Source organism: Sander vitreus, chromosome 2, assembly GCF_031162955.1.
Source record: "Sander vitreus isolate 19-12246 chromosome 2, sanVit1, whole genome shotgun sequence".
Lineage (NCBI taxonomy): Eukaryota > Metazoa > Chordata > Actinopteri > Perciformes > Percidae > Sander > Sander vitreus.
The window spans coordinates 9,739,437-9,760,540 of NC_135856.1; the positions used below are offsets into that span (position 1 = coordinate 9,739,437).

Below are 21,104 nucleotides of genomic sequence, written 5' to 3' on the forward strand. Positions count from 1 at the left end.
AAGCATCTCATTAAGGTGTGGGGTTGTCTGCTCCAAAGTGTCTGGTCTAACTAAAAGAACATTAAACACTAACTCCAAATGTTTGTTAGTGCCGGTGTGCCTGTTCTGCCATTATAAGAAACCTTATTTATCGATACATGTGTACGATGTCAGAAAACAGAATTATACAAGCTTTAGCCCACACTGATATTACATCTGTCATGTTTACATCTATACTGTGGATACATTGGTGCTCAAGTCATTATTAATATTATTAACTCAAAAACAGCACAACCGCAAAATACAATGATGAAAGAAAAATGTTACTGGTGGATTTAAGCGGAGATCTTAGTCAAGTTCAGACTATATTTTCCTCTTTCAGCATGAATTAGAGGAAATGGTAATGTTGAAAATGAGATACAAATGAAATTACTTTTAAGACAAACCACCAACTTGAGGTTTAATAATTGTAAACTTGAATTAAAGACATTTCAGACCTTCAGGACCTGCAGACATCAAAACCCACCGCATAAATACCTCTAAAGAGTTCACTATTAGAGCTGGGCAATATGGAGAAAATCAGATATCACGATATTCTGGACCAAATACCTCGATATCGATATTGTGACGATATTGTAGGGTTGACAATTAGTGCTTTAACAAAATCAAAATCAAAATTAGATTTTAGATAAATAATCATCAGTAATGTGGATATAATGACATAATAAGTGGTGATGATATAAGTGAAATGAAGTGGTTAAAGGCAAATAATAGAACAATCTGGTAAGTTCAGAAAATTACATCACTTCACGGTAATGCAGCCTTAGGACTAAACTTAGGCCATTTTCGATATTTAGTCTCATATCACGATATCTATATAATATCGATATTCCCCCCTGCTCTATTAACTATCATCAACTACTAACATCACGTAAGACCAGCGTTTGTTTGGTAGCTCGCACTGAACCTGTCACACTCACACACACACACACACACACACACACACACACACACACACACACACACACACACACACACACACACACACACACACACACACACACACACACACACACACACACACACTTTTATGTACTGGATTGCTGGCTAAAATGTATTGTGGCAATTACCAATGTACTGCAACTCCAAGTAATGTGGTTAGAAAACCTGAGCTAGTGTGTAACTGCTAAAGGTTTAAGCAAGAACACTGATTGTCAGAGTTAAATGTCCTTCCTTTTCCATTTACCGGTCTGATGTGCAGCCGTGTCAGCTGTTTGTCAGAGGTGGGAAGAAAGGTGTCATGTGAAATACTAACTTCTGAATGTGCCTCAGTGTCAGTTTCTCTCTCTAATCCATCCGAGGAGGGGAGAGGTTGTCCTGGACACTTGGTAGAGTTAATTGAGATGGGCAAATGGTTTATATCAAATTATTGGAAGTGACATGTCTCCCTCTCTCTGCATAAAATTGGTATATGGTCTAAATAAAACGCCTCCTATATTAAGTATAAAATCTTTGCTGTGTTAAACATCACCTCATTTTTTATTCCCAGAATGTCACAAACATTGTATTTCATAAAAATGTGTTCATTTCTTATGACTTTAGTGGAAGCAGTCAGGTGTTCAGCAGAAACTAACTGTGTCTGCAGTAAATAGCTGAGAAACACTCTAAATTGAATGGGTTTTCTTGATAATAAAATGCATGTACTGTGCATTTTTGGGGCAGGATGTTTATCATTTTTTTTCCCAACTTAATTAAGATAAAGGACAAAGAGAAATGGAGCCAATGTAGCTACATTAACAACATATTCTGGCTCCAGCACAGGCCACAGCGTCATCTGTGTCGTAATCATTAAGCCAAACCTCTCCGCTGACTGCACCTGCCAAACTGTGACAGCCAATTGCTCACTGTCAAATCATATTGTGTTTTAAATCCTCTGCTCACCTACCGCTGCAACTGTTACATCAGTGCTTACTCTGCAATCTCTGCAGCCACCCCAGCTTCAACGCAACGTTCATTATTGTTTTTTCATGCTTTTACTATTAGTTATTATTACTTCTGTTATTTTTTTAAATGGTTCTGGTTGGGGATCTCCCAGAACAGATCTGTAGCGCCAAACATAACTATGCTGTTAACTTTAAAGGAGGTGGTCCTGGCAAACACAGATATGTTGTGGTAGTTTGCTTTGGAACATTAATCTACAAGCTCTAGTAAGCTTTCCATCCCTGTCAGGCTTTAATTTAGAGTTGATTAATAAAATATGAACAATAAAATATTTATTGACTTACTCCAGGAAAGACTGTCTGAAAGTGTACATTATTATCCCCATATTTAAAGCATTATAGTGGTACTCTTCTCTCAGTGACGGCTTTTTACCTCACCTCTGAGTGTTAAAAAAGAGTTACTTCCGAGTATCCGAGTCTACAGACTCTGTAGCAGCTATGTGAGGCTGGACTTGCACTTGCAAACCAATTCCTGACCATTTGAGAATGTTTCAAAAGAATGAGGTTTGTGGAGAAAAAGGCTTTCTGGGCTGCTCTTTATACTCTGCTGTCGATGCTAATTTGATACGTTGTCAAGTGGTCATTAAATTAATTAACTGAAGGTGCACATTCATAGCATTAGTGTAGAAGACTTTATTTCAGACAGACAGATATTTATGTATTCATTTTCTGTTTTTACTTGTTACTGGTAGTAGCTCTCCTATTTGTGAGGGAGAGGACACTGTAGTGGTGATGCTCTGACAGAAAAAACTTCCAATACAGGCAGTGTTTTTGGTCCACTGCCATTAAGCCACAATAAAGCCCCATTAAATTAACAGGAGAGCCATTTCCCATGTCCGTTCAAAAATAAAAAGCATAGTCAAACTTGGTCTGAACCAACAACAAAAATGTTTTAAAAAAAATAAATAAATAAATAACTGCTAATGTAACCTGACTCCACAAAGCACTTTGGAGGTGGTCATTCAAGGAATGCAAAAGTTGCTGTCTGGCCATTTAAAGTGTACAGCAAGGCCACTGACAATTTCATTAAATAGCGCACAGGGGAGCAGTTAGTGTTCCTAATGTTAGTTAGTTATCTCGGAGTGTGAGAGCAACCTAACAAAATCACTGAAGGTCCATATCTCAACACCTACTTTCACTGATTTAAACATTTAAGATATTGTCTCAATCTAAAGTACATTACTCGGAAAAACCTTTCACAACAAACTCGCATGTCCCCGCTTTGTCTGAGTAATAACTAATGATCAATACAGTGTATGAACAATCAAAATAACAACACTGACAGGACAGCTGTAGCAGCTACAGAATGATATGCAAATTACAGGCATTTCAAAAGGAGCCAGACAACAGCATTAAACAAAATGACTGTGAAATACAGCTTACACAACACACCCAGGGACCCTCACATCTCATCTGTAAAATTAATATAAAAGAACATCTCCTGTGCAGCTACAATTATTTAATAACCTTGTAGATTAGACAAGAGAAAATGATTTGATTCAATGAAAAATCCACTTTATCTTCTCTTGATAATGCCCTAAGTCTATTGTACAGATGTCTAATGAAAAGGGTCAGTTATCTAAATGGCGTATTATTCATAACAACTGGTGTGCAAGGATTAAAAAGAACATTTGTGCTTCAACGGCACGCTAATTAATATACCACTGAGGGATAAGAACTGTAAAATTAAATTTTTATCTCAAGTGGTATTTTGTTACACACACTTGTGACACCATTGTGTCTGCATAAGTCAGACAGAGAGAGAGAGAGAGAGAGAGAGAGAGAGAGAGAGAGAGAGACAGACAATGAAAGAGACACCTACATTTGGTTGTTGGGGATTATCTTGTGTCCGTCTTTGTACCATGTGACTAGGGGTCGGGGGAAGGAGGCGATGGGAGGCTGGCTGATGATGGCTGCTCGGCCCTGAGTCACCGTCTTTCTCTGCTCCTCAGCGGAGAAGTTCCCTATAACTGGAGGAAGAAAAGAGAATACCATGGTACGAAGACCATGAATATCGATATCAATACTGCACTAAGTGCAACTTGCACAAACATAGGTTTTACATCCTTATAAAAACTATTTAAGTAGTTGTACATTTTATTCCCAACTTGTATATACGTTTGTACATTCGTTCCTTTGTATTTTTTTTTTTTTATATTTGTTCTTGTATTCTATCCCATTTATTATTCATTATTTCTTATATATTTTGTATGTGTGCTGTGTGTCTGATATTTTCCTGCTGTAGCACGGAAATTTCCCGATTTGGGATCAATAAAAGCCTTTCTTATCTAATCTAATCTAATCTAATTTTAATATTGTATTCACTTTTTGGGTAAATGCTTTCCACATATTACTATTCAAATATTAAAGTCCAACTGAAATCAAAGTGCATGTTTATGGGAAAAAGGAGACTTTCAGATATGCAAATAACTTTTATTCAGTAATAATAAAATATCATATACTGCAAAAAGAGATACATAATTGTGATTTCAGGTGGACTTTATGAGAGAAGCTGCTTGTTCATGTGGAAAAAGTTGCCGCTGGTTCAGTTTCCCAAAAAACCAGTATCTTAACTTAGTCAATAAAAAAAAGCCCTCCTTTATTAGTGTTATTGAAAAGATGTAAAAGACGTATGTACTCACAGGCCACCTGCATCTCTGTACTCCTGTGTATGACTGCTCCCATCCTGTTCCTCACCATACACTGATACAGGCCAGCATCAGTCCTCTTCAGAGACTGGACCGACAGCCTGAAGATGGACAGACACATAGAGAGCATGGCGATGAGGGAGTGTCTTTATCTCTGAGCTGTAAATAAACTAAAAATAGGGCTGCACACGATATCGTTTATTTATTTATTTTTTATCGCCATCGCGATATCGACTGGCGCAATACACATATCGCGAAAGGCTACGGCATCGTGAAAGACGCTCACAGATTTTGTGTGTTAGTTGAAAAAAAATATCTGTTCAAATATATCAGTTGAAAACTGCACTTTAAAATGTAACTGTCTTTCTTTTTAGCGCTGCCTTTTTTGCCAATTTGTTCAATAAATGAATGTTGGAAATGACTCCCATTTGTTTCAAATTCAACAAGCAATTTGTTGTATTAGCATAAATGCAGAACTGAGTGCACTTTAATATCTGTTTATCGCAAGTAATATCGGTAACGCAATATTCAACGTTATCGAATGTCACATATTTTCCTCATATCGTGCGGCCCTAATTAAAAAGGAGAAAGGCAGTGTTGGGAGTGATGTTTGGAGACTGGCGAGACAGAAGGGAAAGAAGGTGGAGGTCTGTTTGTCCATATGTAATAACTCTTGTGTAATTCTCTTTCATGACCTTGATCAGAATATGGATTTGGCCTAATGTTGTCAAAGTTCCCAATAACAGAAGGGAAGGCGGAGTGGTGCATATGTACAGTATGTGTGTGTACTTGTGTGTACGTGTGTGTACTTGTGTGTGTGTGTGTGTGTGTGTGCGCGCGTGTGTGTACTTGTGTACGCGTGTGTGTGTGTGTGTGTGTGTGTGTGTGCGTGCGCACTGTGCTGTGTATGAGAATGTTTTTGACTGTGTGGATGTTTTTTTTTTTTACTGAGAGGGGTTGTTAATGGTGTTTTAATGGACTGTGCTTCACTAATGGGAAGCTTGGCATAGGATCTAGGTTGGTGCCATGCTGCACAAACACACAAATGTGTATACACACATGCACAGACACGCACGCACACGCACGCACACGCACACGCACACACACACACACACACACACACACACACGTACATATATTACACACAAAGCCGACAGACACAGTAAAACTGGACATCGCTTTGGGGCTCATTATGAATACCAGGACAGCCAAGTATTTAACTCCCAGGCTGTCAGTGTATGCTGCCAACACACACAAACCCACACACACGTACACACTAATACATGCACGTGCACATCAAAGACTCACACACGCAAGTCTACTTGAATCAGGAGTAACACAGCAGCTCTCATCCTGAAACATTTTGAAATTGGACACTGCATCTCTCTATCTGCCCGTGTTTCATTACGTTTTATTAACAGGCGTGTGTGCAGTGGGGCTGTCAGTGTATATATATTTTTTTGTTTTTGTTTCTCACTAAACAAACTTCAATGTTGATAGGTCCCAATCAATAAAATAATGTCTCAGTCACTATATCTGACACAGTCCCAGCCCTGCGTGTAAAGTCAAATTCCCTGTGTGATTCAAGATCAGAACAATTTCAATCAGGTTTTTTTCAATAAGACTGCTTCAGCACAAATTGACCAAACCCTCCCTGTAGCGCTAGTCTGAGCCCTGAAATGACTAGATGTATTTCTACAATGTGTGATGTGTGAATTCACTGAATAAGAGTGTGAAGCACAGAGGAGCACGTCATTTCACATTACACCTAGTAGTGCTAAATATGTAATAATAACAACAATGAATAATTTATACTTGTATTAATCCCGCAAGGGAAATTACTTTCATTAATAATCATATGGAATGTAATACAAATGTGCATAGAAAGGTTAAGTATCCCATGAGTCATTGTCTATTTCCCAAGAAATAATTTCCACCAATGGGTTGTGTTTGAATTAGAAAGCATGTGGAGCAGGTTGCCACATTTTTACCAGCACAATTAGGCAGCATTTAATGAACACAAGGGTCGGCTAGAAAAAGTGTTTGTGAAATATTCGGCCAAAACTGTTACACTTTTGAAAAAGATGCATTAGTCTTGTCAACATTATTCCTAAAAACAAGGCAAACACTCTCTTTTTTGTAAGTCTAGCTTGCCTACTGATTATTTTATTGAAACTCGCTATGTGGTGTAGAACAGTGCGATAAAAGGGCTACTGTAGCTGAACTGCCGCTGATGAAGGAAAAGTAACTGGAGTTTCCATTAATGTAAATCATTTTTCACTTACTGAATTCTTCACTGTCCAATACATTAAACATAAGCAGAAGAAGTCCTTGGAAATAACATCTATAGAGAATATTCTAAAGAAATGGTGTTGAAAAGAGACAAAGTGTGTGATTCTGTACTGGCCAGAATTATTCTTGCAATTATATTGTGGTTAAATTCTTTACAATGTCTCTCTAACATTCACGCACACTAGCTACTTTACCACGCAAGGCACCAGCCCAACCATCAAGAACACTTTGACTTCCTTTAGTCTTCCATTAGTGGATGACCCGCTCTACCTGTCCACATTTAACTAACAGTGAAAATAAATGTAAATAATGCAGAGGTTTTTAAATCAGGCCCTACAATTCCAGATGGTGACACTCTCTCTCGCTCTCTCTTACACAGACAGACACACACTCACTGCACCCTGCCAATTCAGTATAGCCCTGGCCTCACCAAACTAAACTAGCCAGATCGCTGAGAGCAGTCCAGAGATACACAACGCCTCCTGGCTCGAACAGCGACTGCCTACAAAATGCTGGCTCAATCTCTCCCTCCTTCGGTGCGTACAGTATGTGTTCCCAAGATTCCCTCTATTTCTGAATGATGTGAAAAACAATTTTGTTTCACAGCTGCAGTTTTGCTGAGAGGGATTGCTTAGCTCTTACCACCCAACACACAGGGACAGACAGACGAAGGGAACAAAAAGAACAAAAAGAAGAGAGGTACAGAGAGAAAAGCAGAGAAAGAAGCTCAGACGTATTGATTGGTTCTCCTCTTCCTTTCCCAGACAATATACATATTTATGGTGTTAATGTAATTATTAATCTCACTTTGCTCCACTGTCAATGTCAATGTTCTGACCTTCTGTAAACACATTCCATCACTTATAGGCCCACAGCTCTTATGCTGTTTTTTTGACTGAAAAAACATAGTAGATTGCCAGAAGGAAGGATGGAAACAGCGATAAAAGAATGGATGTCAGATTGACAAAGAGACAGAACTACACTTAAGAGACAACAGAGAGATCCATGACAAAAAAAAAGTCAGACACATAACCAGCCAGTCGGTGATAACTGACCTGTACTGCGGTGTCCAGTCGGTGATGTTGCTGTTGTTGAGAGTCCAGCGGTACTGCAGAGGCCAGCTGCCTCCAGCCAGGCAGGTCAGCACCAGCCTGTTTCCCTCCAACACCACCTGCTGCCCCAGTCCAGCCCCTCGCAGGTAGGGAGCAACCTCTGACTCTGAGAGACAGAGACAGAGAAGGCAAAATGTGTTATTTTCGTTATATGAAAAAGTCTGTGTTAGCCATGCTTGGACGGTGGAGCAAATTTCATCTGTATTCATCCACCACAAACAATTAGAAATAGATGTTCTGTCCTTCACTCAAAGACTGGGTCAACAAAATACATTGCCATACCAAAGTACCTTGATTTTAAAGTTCCATATGGAAATCTGCACATTATGTAATAATACTGGCTATCTACTACTGTTTTCATTCATATGTATTTCCTTCCTACTCCTGCAGCCAAGACCTTTTCACCTTTATAACTCATTTATACTATCATCAGTTACAGTGAGAGCACCTGAAACAGGATGTGTGTGCGTGACCGAGTGGACCAAAATCTGCCGAGAGTCATCTAACAAGATTTACCAGGACTTTCTCCGGAGATCCCCCCACTCCATTAGTGAGGACTATCGTTGCATTCCTCTCTAACTCTTCCTGCAGTCCTACAGACAGGACCTACTTAAATGTAAGGTTTCCTCTGCAAAAATATTTTGTGAAGTGCCAAAAAAAAATCTACTTTTTGAACTGAGAACATTGATGTAACTATTGTAATATGCTCCCAATGTTATTACATTGATGTGATATTAATTACAGATTCTGGCATTTAAAAGACCAGTAATTACAACTGACAGTCAATGGTATGCTATGTTTGATGTTAAACAATATCACAGATTATGGCATTACTTTTAAATAATAATTATTTATTATTATAAAATATACCTGGCAATGAAGGTGTATCCTTTGAAAAAAAAACAACGCATGGCATACAGTATGATGCATGTCAAAACACTCACGCCTAATGTTTTGTATGTAAGCCCACACACCAGCAGCATGCATCACTGTGTCAGCAAGTCCTATTTCCCAGCACTGATGTGCATCAACGGTCCAGAAAAGCAGCAAATCTATCACATTTACTCCCTGGAACGACACACCGTAACTTGACTACTTCTTCTGTCTGCACAGAGCATCTGCTGTATTGCTGGCAGCAGTTGAACTGTATCAAATACCATTGTATATTGCACTTTAGTCTTTGTATAAAGAGAAAGGTCTGAACTGTGAACTCTAGTTCACAGTCACTTTCAACCAAAAATCACGTTTGGACATCTTATTTTTCAGATGTGATGTGATCAACAAGATACAGTCACACTCACGCTGAGTGAGTTATTATTTATTGAATGGTGTTATTGGTGGTATTATGTTATTTTCCTATTACAGGACATTGTGTATTACCACTTACAGTAAAAAATATTGTACTGCTAGATGGTCAAGTATACAAGCATAGAGATTGTACAATATTGTACAGTACAGTGACGTGCAGTACCGCGTCTTATGTATATAACGCTGTTGAATCGCTGGCCTTGCCTTGCAAGGTACATTTGCTGAATGGCTGCAGCTGCAGCTCTTGTCGAAACAGTGCCATTCAGTCTTTAACTCTTGGCTCAGGTGTTCAGACCTGGCTCACCAGCACACAGCATAGAGGCATCAAGGCTAAAGAGGCTGTCCACAGCGACTAGCTGCAGGACCTGTCAGTATGTGTTGAGTCCTGGATCCCCCCAAAAAATCTGGGTGTACGGTGGGGGTGGGGGATGTAGACAAAAAGATGTAATCAACCCATCAACCATTTACACACACATACACGCACAAGCTAGGTTAGAGGGGGCAGGCTTATCTGCTTGCTACAGTACGTATGGACAGGTCCATAACTCTAAGGCAGAGTTTTACATTCTCTCTTTCTCTCTCTCCTTTTCCTGTCAACTCAATCTTCTCTCCTCCCTGCCATTTCAACATTCTCAGTTCTGTCTTTCCTCCAGCCCTCTCACTTCGTCCCCGTTTCCTTCCTTATTTCCTGTGGATCTCTCAGGGCCCCCTTTTTCTCCTCTTCTCTCTTTCTCCACTTTCAACTGTTTCACCCTCTCCCTCTCTCTCTCTTTTAGATTGATAGCTGCCTGGTCAGTGCACAAGAGGGAAGTGTTCCATCTAAGACAGATTTATACGGGAGGGAGGGAGGGAGGGAGTGTGTGTGTGTGTGTGTGTGTGTGTGTGTGTGTGTGTGTGTGTGTGTGTGTTTGAGTGAGTGAGTGTGAGAGAAACGGTGTGTGAGTGTGCATGTGAGTGTAAGGATTTATTTGGAATATTCTGTTTCTACAGACGATGGCTGGCAATGCAGACTCCAATGTCATACTGCTGACCAGCACTATAACTCACAGCAGACTGCACGCACGTGTGTGTGTGTGTGTGTGTGTGTGTGTGTGTGTGTGTGTGTGTGACACAGAGAGAGCAGCAGAGCTTTAGCCTTTACAGCTTACCAAATATGACCCTCAATTAGAATGGCTGGTGCACAAATGTATTCTAGAATGATGTGGCTCTGCGGCACCTGCCTCCATCTATTCCACTTATCTACCACTTTCTTCATACCTTGTACAGCTGCACACTGCGTCCGACCCCCACTCCACTCCGCTACTTTAAAGAGAGTCCATTAGGAAGTATAGATAGAGAACACCCCATCGGAGAGGAGCAAGGTCAGCTAACAGCCTGTTTCAATCACTGATGTTGTCTGACTCTCTCTCTCTTCCCCCGCTGTCTGTCTCTCTGTCACTCAATGTCAACATGGCCCACTCTCTCCCTCGGTATACCCTTTTCCTAACCTGTCTGTCTTTCTCACAGGCTGTACCATCCAACCTCCTGTCTGTCTATCAAGACCACCTCCCCTCTCTTTGTTCTTCCCCACAGTCTCTTGTTGCCCCTCGGTCCATCTCTGTCAAAGTGTGTGGCGGCTCAAGGTCTCCGAGAAATGTCGCCTAACAGAGAGATTGGCCTCCAAATGTGACAGGAGAGTCAAGAGGCAGACGTGCACGCAAACACACACTTCTTCCCGCCGCAACGATGTGCGTGTCCCTGCTCCCGGGCCGGTCTCATGAAGCTGCTTAGGCAGATTCTAGGGAGGAATTCAATTTGCCGGGGAGATGAACGCTGTGATAGAGGGAAGAGGGAGGAGAGGAGGATGAAAGGACAGGAGAAGAAGAGGAGCAGGGTCACTGCTCCAGGGCTGATAGCTCACTTCGATCCTGCCATCTCTCCTCTCCTCTTCGTCTCTCTGCACTTTTACAGTGAGTGTAAGTGTGGTGGAAATTAGGCCCTAGATGACATGTCCTTTACAAATGGGCCAGTAACGATCATTATTTTTACATTGTGCTGCATTTAACATCCCACAATTAATCCTGAATGTTACTGCAACAGCTGCGGTGACGTGAGATTTTCTCTGGCTCGACAAAAGTCAAGGCGCTGCCTAACCGGTAACAGCACGGGTAGATTTATTTTGTGTTGGAAGTTTGAAATTTAGGTGGCCATTGAGCCAGGGATCTCATTCCAACAGTGCCTGCTTAATTATTGGATGTGTGTGTGTATGTGCGTGTAGTGTATGGGCTGGCATGTGTGTGTCAGGTCAGAATTAGGGTCAATCACTCCAGAGAAATCACTTTATCTTCATAGAGCTGAACCCCTACTGTGAGACAGGCCTGGCAGAACTGGCTATAGTCTATGAATACTGATTCACTGATAGTATGTGTGTGTCTCTCTCTCTCTCTCTCTCTCTCTCTCTCTCTCTCTCTCTCACACACACACACACACACACACACACACACACACACACACACACACACACACACACACACTCTCTTCCCCATGCCTTTTGACGCATGATGTTGAAGGGGAGAAAATAACTAAATCAGACTCTTTTATTACAAGTAAATTCTCTATAAGGGTAAAAGTTGCATAGCTGGGCAGTTTTTTTTTTTTTTTTCGTGGTAACAGCATTTGATTATGGGGTGCAAATGAGTTCTACTCCTTTTTAATCTAATAAGTCTGCCAGCGCTTGTTTCTACAGGAATTTAAAAACACTTAATTGGACTGACAGTGTGTGAGGCGAGAGGAAGAATTATGAGTTGGGTTTTTGGCGTGTTGCTACCAGTCAGAAAAAGAGGGTGGAAAAAGAGGCTAATTAATTGAACAATGTAAAGTGGAGAGGCTGGGAAATGAGATTTCATTTCCCCAATCGAAGAGCTCAAACAAGTCGGGAGAGAGCACATCACGAATGTATCAGAGTTTTGCACCTAAAATGTTTAACAAGCAGATGCTGTTAATACTAATGCTGAGAGAAATTAAGATTACTGCAACCTAAAATGATTGGACATCCCACGTTACACATAATGACAATTTTCACCAAAATACACAGATTGCTTTAGTTTTGACATTCAGAAAGAAGCACATATTGCGCCACTGAGTAAGAACAGGGATCAACATAATGGTAGACAACTGGAGAATGATGTATCAAAACAGAAATAAACATCCATCAATAACAGTTTGTCTTGCTTATTCATTCTGCAATCTGCACGGAAAAGAAAAAGTAAACTAAGGAATTGCAAAATGTGGATGAAACGTTGGAATGAGAATATGGCCAACAAGAACTCTGCAGAGGGAGCTGTAGGTGAGTGAACTTCACTGAGAGTGAGGTGAATTTCAGGTGAGCTGTGGCTCTGACCTGAAAGCTAATGAACTGGATTATAATATCATTCTCTCTCATGACACCCTGCACTGTTTTTTCCGCCCCCTTCTAAATCATTTCTCTTGCAAAGTGGTGTTGACAATCCCAATTCCAGTCGTAAAAATCAAACACGTTAAAATAATGTGAACGACGGGCAGCAACTGGATCGAAAGACAAATGATTAGAATCATTTAACACCACTTACTGTATGATTTTATCTCCTGGAAATCAACACCAGCTGGTCCAGACTGGAATAGAATCAGTTTATCTCGGTCTGATCAGTTATAATTCCTGAATCATGACTATAATCGCCTTAACAATCCCTGTGTTTCCCTGCGTTAAGTCAACACAACTGACAGCAGTAGGCTCGCTCTATTTCTCTGTCTCTCACACATCCATTACAGAGCTCTAACTGAAGGAATCTACTGACCAGACAAGACAGTTAAGCACAAAAGACCTGCTGTCTTTGATGATGATAATATCAAAGCGGATGCACACTCGGCTGCAGCTCACCCACTGATCCCAGCAGGCCTCAGCTGTACTGGAAGATGGAGAGTCCACGGGGAACTGAACTTCTCTGGACTAGAATCCAGAACAAAAAAAAAAAAAAAAAACACAGCAGAAAAGCTTCAAAGAAAGAACAAAATGTTTCCTCTGCTTCAGCTACCATCAGATGTAGCAGAATGGGAGGTGTGGCAAACAGGATGCGAGTGTAGAGCTTCGATCAGGAGTTTAACTTGTGGCTTTTTAAGTTGGCAGCTGCTTTAATTGAGTACTGAATGTCAGACTCCATATGAGAACAAAGCATCTCTCACTGAAGACCGGATAACAGCCCCCTAACCTCTCTTCCTGCTCAGACAGCCAATCGCAGCTCCCTCCTCCAAACTCCTTCCTTGCCTTGACTGACAGCTGTCTGTGAGGAGGTGACTGTCGACTGACTGATTCTGATGTGCCAGACCAGGAGAGATGTTGCCTCCACCGTCACACATGCACACACACTAGGGCTGCACGATATGAGGAAAATATGCGATACCATTGTTGAATATCACGATAACGGTATTTAGGGATGCACCGAATCCAGATTAAAAAAACCTATATATTGTGCAGCCCTAACACACATACAGGGCAACCAAACGCACATGCAGATACAAGCTGAGGCGAACAATCTAGGCTTAAATAGAAAGAGTTCAAAGTCAACGTGTTTGACTTTGCCTGTGAGTGTGTTTGCTTCTTTGTGTCAAAGACAGTGATAGGATAATGTGCTGCTAGTTTCTTAAACAATTTTACAACAAAAGGTTGTTAAGGAGAATCATATTCGGAAAACAGGTTGAGCTAAAACTGCAGCTTTTTCAGTCTGGATTTACAATAACATTTTTGGCGTGCTCCATTGAGGTACAGTAACAGGTGAAAGGGGAAAAACGTGCCCAATTAATAACTTATTATATTGACTCTGGCCATTTTCCAATTTGGTCTGTGCATAATTCTCTTTGGAGGTTAGCATAAGCAAGATGTTAACTAAATCTGTGAATGAGCAGTCGTTATAAAATGTCAATGTATTGCTTTCTCAGGCCATTTAAGAATGTCAGTGTAACTGTGTTTGTGTGTGTGTGTGTGTGTGTGTGTGTGTGTGTGTGTGTGTGTGTGTGTGTGTGTGTGTGTGTGTGTGTGTACCGGAAATCTAGTTGAAATGTCAATCTTTAATATGTTGTACTTAAACTGAACTGCAATTGATGTGCAATAACCTGCATTTGTAAAAAACAGCACATTATGTCATTGCAAGTAAGAGGGTGTGTGTGTGTGTGTGTGTGTGTGTGTGTGTGTGTGTGTGTGTGTGTGTGTGTCTGTGTGTGTGTACTTTCTAAACCTTGCATGTTTTAGGGAGTTGTTGCAGAGTTATGTTGTGGATGCATATGGTCATAGGAGTGTAGGTCCATGGAAAGGGGGTAGTATATGGGGCAGAAGGGAGTGGGAGATGGAGGGGTGATATGGGGGTGGGGGTAATCAGGTGGAAGAGACTGTGATCAGTGACATTTAAGAGGTGGGCCACACTGCAGGGCACATCTGCTAGGGGACACACACACACACACACACACACACACACACATAATCAACTGTCAGCTCCTATCTCCTGATGAGCAGACAGGCAGACAGGAGGAGAGAGGAGGTGAATGGGCGAGTAGGGAGGGATTGAAATGAATACCTCCCGCTGAGACGGCAGCCTCCTCTCTCTCTGAAGAAAGCTGTGTACACAAGCGACAGTGAAAACACCCTGATACTTTTGAATGACACACACAAACACACACAGACAATAATTATTCCCCTATTTTACTCTCTGTGCTTTCTGCAGGTAGTCTTTTTGCAGGTAGAAAACAAACTTGTGTTTACACACACACACACACACACACACACACACACACACACACACACACACACACACACATACTCGACCCAGATGTGGGTGATAGTCTGAGGACGTGACTCCAGGGTCCGTCTCACTCAACACATTCATGAGAAGAGAGAACGTATGTGTGGTTCTTCTAGAGTCTATGGACCTTAGAGAAAGTAAACTACAGTATCCGTTAATCTCCCTCCTTCCTTCTCATTCTCTGTCAGCCAGTGATTTTAATTGTCCCGCTGTTTTATTATCCATATCTCTCCTCATCTCACAGTCTTCAGCTCCTCTTTCTTTTACTTCCCTGTTTTGCTGAATATTTGTCTGCCCATCCTTTGCAGGTGTTGTCTTTAGTGTGTGCATGTGCCCGGGAACCCTTCACACGCACACGCACACGCACACGCACACGCGCGCGCGCACGCACGCACACACACACACACACACACACACACACACACACACACACACACACACACCTGTCTGTGCTAGTCATCATCCCCTCTGACAGCTGCCACTGTCCTGACCTTGGGTATTGTGGGCTACGTGGTTTTGAAGTGATTGACGAATCGTATCCTTTCATTCATTATTGAAGGCGGAGATCAAAACCGCGGCACCCAGAATATCACCGCCATAGCCCGGCAGACCAGACAGAGGTTAAGAGGGAAGGGAGCAGCAGGAGGACGTGGGCGAGGGAGAAGGTGATCTGAGCAAAGAAGTGCAGGTGAGAAGCGAGGGAGTGGGAGGGGAAGCGCAGAGGGAGCCGCAAAATTGGACGTATGGAAGGTGGAGCATCTTAAAAAGCAGCCAGAGATCCTGAGGCTCAGTCTGTGTCCAGCCCTCTGCTCACAAAAAGCATCAAAGAGCTAAACATTATATTTAAGCCAGATTACAACTAGAAAAGGTGAATACGTCTTTCTCCACTTACTGTAATAATCCTAAAAAAAGGAATTAGACCTTTATCAAACTGATGAACTTGGCACTGTGTGTATTTTGGGTTTGTGGATATCGGCTATCTGTTCATTGATATTTTATATTTGCACTCTTTATGTCTGCTCTCGTTTTTTACTTTGTACTGTAATTGCTGTACAACAATTTCCCCTGGGGAATAATAAAGTTTGATCTTATCTTATCATAAAATGCATGACCCCATCTTAGTCTATATCCTTGACGTTCCACTTCCAGGATTGCTCCGTTGCAGCCAGAAATTCTGCCGGATTTCTCTCATTTAGGCCGGATATCCGTTGCCTTGGGCTTCCTTTGTGTTGGCCTTTTAAACTCCGGTCGATATATGAGGACTATGGTTAACCTTTACTCAGATCTCTGCAGGGTAAATCCAGTCAGCGAGCTAGACTATGTGTCCAATTTGAGTTTTCTGTTGCACGACTAAAACAACATTTAAACAAACACGTTCCACCAAAACAAGTTCCTTCCGAGCCTATTTTGCAGCGGCACCGCGGCTTTTCTCCAAGACGATTGTGATTGTTTTAAAGAAATGCCAATAAACCAGATCACGTTTTCCTCCCATCCCCGAATGTTACGTGGAGTAGCCAGACTCTCCTCCAGCGTGCTTTGGAGGAGGGTCTGGCAAAGCGAAACTAGCCCCATCTAAACCTCTGCTTGTCATTCAGACCAAAATGTCACATGAGTGACTGGGGTCACATGTGAGGGGTTAAGTTCACATCACCTGAGGAAGAGACACCATACTCTGAGGGTGTTTCACCTTTGGGGCATTTTGAACAGGTAGCCTAAATATTTTAGGCTATCAGCTACGTACAATGCATCCTGACTACCAGGCGGTTTCACACCTCTTCCTAATTTAATGCATGTGACTCAGAAAAACTCTCACATGTACGCACTGTCCAAATCCAGTGGATAGAAGAATTACAAACAGGATGAACCAGGATGGACGAGATCATTCGTCATTGACAACACTTATACAGAGAGTGACCTCAAAGCATACCTTTACACCTGAAAATGCGCAGTTCTGCCTGTCTGACGTCAACCCAAAAAGGAAATATATCTGAAAAATGTGGAATCGACCCCAGAGGGACACACTGACGTCAGTACTAGTGATGAGTAATTTTTCTCTGCTCATTTATACTGGTGCCAAAAAAAAAAAAATTAAAGCGAGAACCAGAAGCACGTCTCCAGTGTCCATCCTCGCCATACACTCTGAACTTTGTCCCACAGTCTTCACTCTTTCATCTTCCTTTCCAGCCATTTATAAAAAATCTGCCTTCATCGGTCTCCACCATCCTCGCCCTGTTTTCACCTCTATCCTCTTTTCATCTCTACCCCTGGATCATTGATTTTGAGTTGGACTGAAGCATAGCTCTCTATTCAAAAGGATTGCATGTTATGTCCTCTGGCAATGCCATTTACCTGTTACCTGTGGGGGCGCGAAAAACTTGTTAGCTTCAAGTTTCACTTCTCCTACTTCTACTAACTCATTCACTGTCATTGTCCCTCTGCCCTTTTCCTCATACATTTTGACTAGTTTGTCTTTGTGAGGTACGTGGGAGGCATTTCAGAGTGTGTGTGTGTGTGTGTGTGCCCATGCGCACGGCCGTGCCTATGCCTGACTGTGCATGAGTCCATATGCTCAGTAAACCAAGTATGTGTGTGCATATGTGGATGTTTACTTCCTCCTTTCCACAGTGACAACATCTGCCACCAACTGCAAGACACACCATGGCTTCGTTGTTGTCGTCCCCCCTCCCACACCCCCCCCTTCCCACCCTCCCTCCCTCCTCAGACAAGGGCAGCTCAGTGACACACCATTTGAAGGGCAGACTCCGTCTTGGTAAACGTTTCTTTTACGGACTCAAATTAATTCAATAACACTGACAAATGTCCTTGCCAAGATACAATATGACTTTCTTTTGAGCGTTTACTTCTTCCATGTTTTTACACATATGCGAGAGCTTATGCACAAATATATAGAAGGTCAGACACATACCTTTCTCAGCACAGATGTTTCCAGTAATAGCAAAAAAGTCAACTGATAATGACTAAGACAGCACAGACAAAGAAGTGTTTGAGGCCTATGTGCTCACTGTTTGGTGAATGATTCATCGTTTAGCTTTGGATTTCTCAGCGTGTCGGTGAGCTGATGGAGTGTGTATTTTTAAATTTCTTTTAGGTGAAAATGTATGACATACTTGCGAAGGTGGTTTAAAGCGATGGTTGTTAAAAAAAATATATCTTTAATTATCTGGCAGTCACAAATACTCTTTGAGGCAAACTTGAGTTGCCCTTGTTTGCAGGTATACTTTTCACAAATTCACCAAAAAGTCATTAATAGCAGTAGTTGTCTCTTGTTTAACAAGCAGGGCGGTGGGCAAGTCAGTCATTACTTTCTCTTCATCAAGTAAGGATAATGCATGACTGAATTTCTTTTAACAGCAGGCATACCACATGCTTCTAGCTACCTGCAGTTTTCTACTGATATCTAGAAAATGGCAGGCCATTGCACTAATATTCACCAAAATACTTAGCCACACAAGCCTGCACGAGTAAATTCCAGTGGGGAATATGAGCCTTTCATGGGTAACTGAACAGCCTCTTGGCCTGGGCTCAAGAGAAAACTACATTTCAAAAATGTCCACTCACAGGCAGACAAGAAAAAAGGCATCGGCACATAATGCAAAGAGACAGGACAACTCATTCAAACTCTGTATAACCTACGTTCATGTCAGGGTAGATACTGAAACACACTTTGAATCTGTGTCTGTGTGTGTATAGGAGTTAGTGATTCACTGGACTAAAATAACAGAAGAAATATGATTACACAATGACTTGTTTTATTGTCTATTTCCAAATCGTGTTAGAATTCTCCTCAATTTTATTAGAATTCTATGATATTGAGAAATAGCATCGCCAAAAGTGGGAAGGAATAAGGGAAATGCACTGATTCATTATGCTTCTTCTTGTGTTTGAATGGGTTACAATAAAAAATGATTACGCACGTGTCTGTGTTAAACATCTTTTTAAACAGCATGACCATGGATCTGCACACATACAGTACACAACATGACAAAGGATGTGGTCACCTCGGGAAATGGTCATAAGAGAGAAAGCTGTAGTTGGGAGCAGAGAGCTTGAAGGAGTACAATTACAAAAGCTTTCCCCGTGGAGAACTCTCTCGGAAGCACATTATGGGTGAGGGACAAGAAAGGGAGAAAGAGACAGATGTTTGAAAACTTCAAAGCTAGTCAGGAATTCAAAGTTCGGTTTCATCTCCTTGACTCTTCTTGCCATTTGTAAGTCAATGTGGGGATGTGTGTGTGTGTGTGTGTGTGTGTGTGTGTGTGTGTGTGTGTGTGTGTGTGTGTGTGTGCGTGAGTGTGTGTGTGTGCGTGCATATATATTCATGTGAGTGTGCGGAAAGAGCAAAGCTATGTTGTAGATCACGCAAGTATCTTGCAGTCCATATACGAGCTTGTGGATTTAGGCTGCATCTCATTTCTCTGTCTTAACCCTTCCCCTTACTCTTACCCCTTAGTTTTGCGCGCTCACGTGAGACTAAGTGCGGTATGTTTTCACCCCTACCCATTACCACTCGTTTTCGAGGGCCAAGGGCTAGGGGTAAACTAAGGGGTAGGGGTAAGACAGAGAAATGGGATTCAGCCTTAAAATATGTAAGTGAGATACTAAAGAAAAAACATATAGAAACAGAGTATTTCTGGTATTTCTTGTCCTTTATAGTCCAGCTCAGGACTACAAATAAAAACAAGACGAGTGATTTCAGGTGAGTACATACACCATCTCTCTCCTCACTTACTCTCTTTCCTTCTTACTTTATTAAATGCCCTCTCACTTCAATTCTCTCCTCCTCCTCCTCCTCCTCCTGCTCTTCGAGCTCACACCCTCCCTCTTCTCTTTGCTTCTCCACCTAAGCGTGCTGTCCCATCATCTCCAGCTCACCCTGTACCTCTCCTCTGTCTCATTCTTTCTCTCTCATGCTGTCATTTAGCTTTGCGGGCCGATGATTAAGCGTTCCATCATGCCTTCTCCCCACGCAGTCAGCCCTTTTTTCATTCACTCCTTCATTTCAATCTCTCCTGATTTCTTTCCTTTTATTATACCTGCCTTTATGGTTATGATGACAAAAGGTGCACGCTGAGAAATACTGTACATGCGCAGCACACGTGCAGAAATATCAACAAGTGCACACAGTACCTTGCTAGGACACGGTGAGACACTGAGACACATCCACAGACCCGGCTAATCTATCTTCTGTTTCAGCTGTACAAAACAAATTGGTGTGGGTCAAGACCTGCTTTTCCTTTAGTCTGTTGATGAGATAAACAAGCGTTCTGTCTCCCTCGCCCGCTCTCTCCCTCTCCTGGTAACGTCACACGCCTGTATTAAAGGTGACACTCTCGTTAATCCACATTCAGTCAGCCACTGCATCTCCTGAACGCACCCCGCACCAATCCAGGTATACAGACCGGAGCCAGGAGAGCTCATGAATAGCTAATGGGAAAGACACAACAACGCTTTGATTCACAGAAAATGGCCTAAACACCATCAGCTTCACTATTGGCTGCCGGTAGGGAGAGACAGGGGGGAGATTGATCGAACATAAAGGGTGAGAGAGTAAAGCGATATGTGTCCGGGAGAGAGAGTAATTGAGTATGTGTGTGTGTGTGTGTGTGTGTGTGTGTGTGTGTGTGTGTGTGTGTGTGTGTGTGTGTGTGTGTGAAAGAGAAGCAAAGTGTGGAAGTGTAGGCACAAGAAGAGAAATGGAACATATTATATGAAGTTATTGGAAAGCATAAGAAAAAAAGTAATTTCACACGCAGCCCATCTGCCAGTCTGTCTGAAAGGCTTATCTGCACGCATGATTAACAAACTTGATAAAGGAACACATACATTACTCTCTTTCCAGCTCACAAACACACAAGCACACTGCATGTGTTCTGTGGTTTGTGTGTAATGATATAACAATGGTGTTTTTGGAAAAGGTGGCTCGGAGGGGTTTAAGCT

The 21,104-nt window shown here is 41.8% G+C and overlaps 1 protein-coding gene across 1 annotated transcript in view; it reads right to left on the reverse strand.

The window, feature by feature from the left end:
* Nucleotides 1-21,104, reverse strand: part of sdk1a (sidekick cell adhesion molecule 1a) — a 252,960-nt gene that overhangs the window by 153,910 nt on the left and 77,946 nt on the right. The window contains 3 exon segments of the mRNA XM_078276505.1: nucleotides 3,802-3,949; nucleotides 4,622-4,728; nucleotides 7,975-8,137. Coding sequence (XP_078132631.1) covers nucleotides 3,802-3,949; nucleotides 4,622-4,728; nucleotides 7,975-8,137 — 418 coding nt within the window.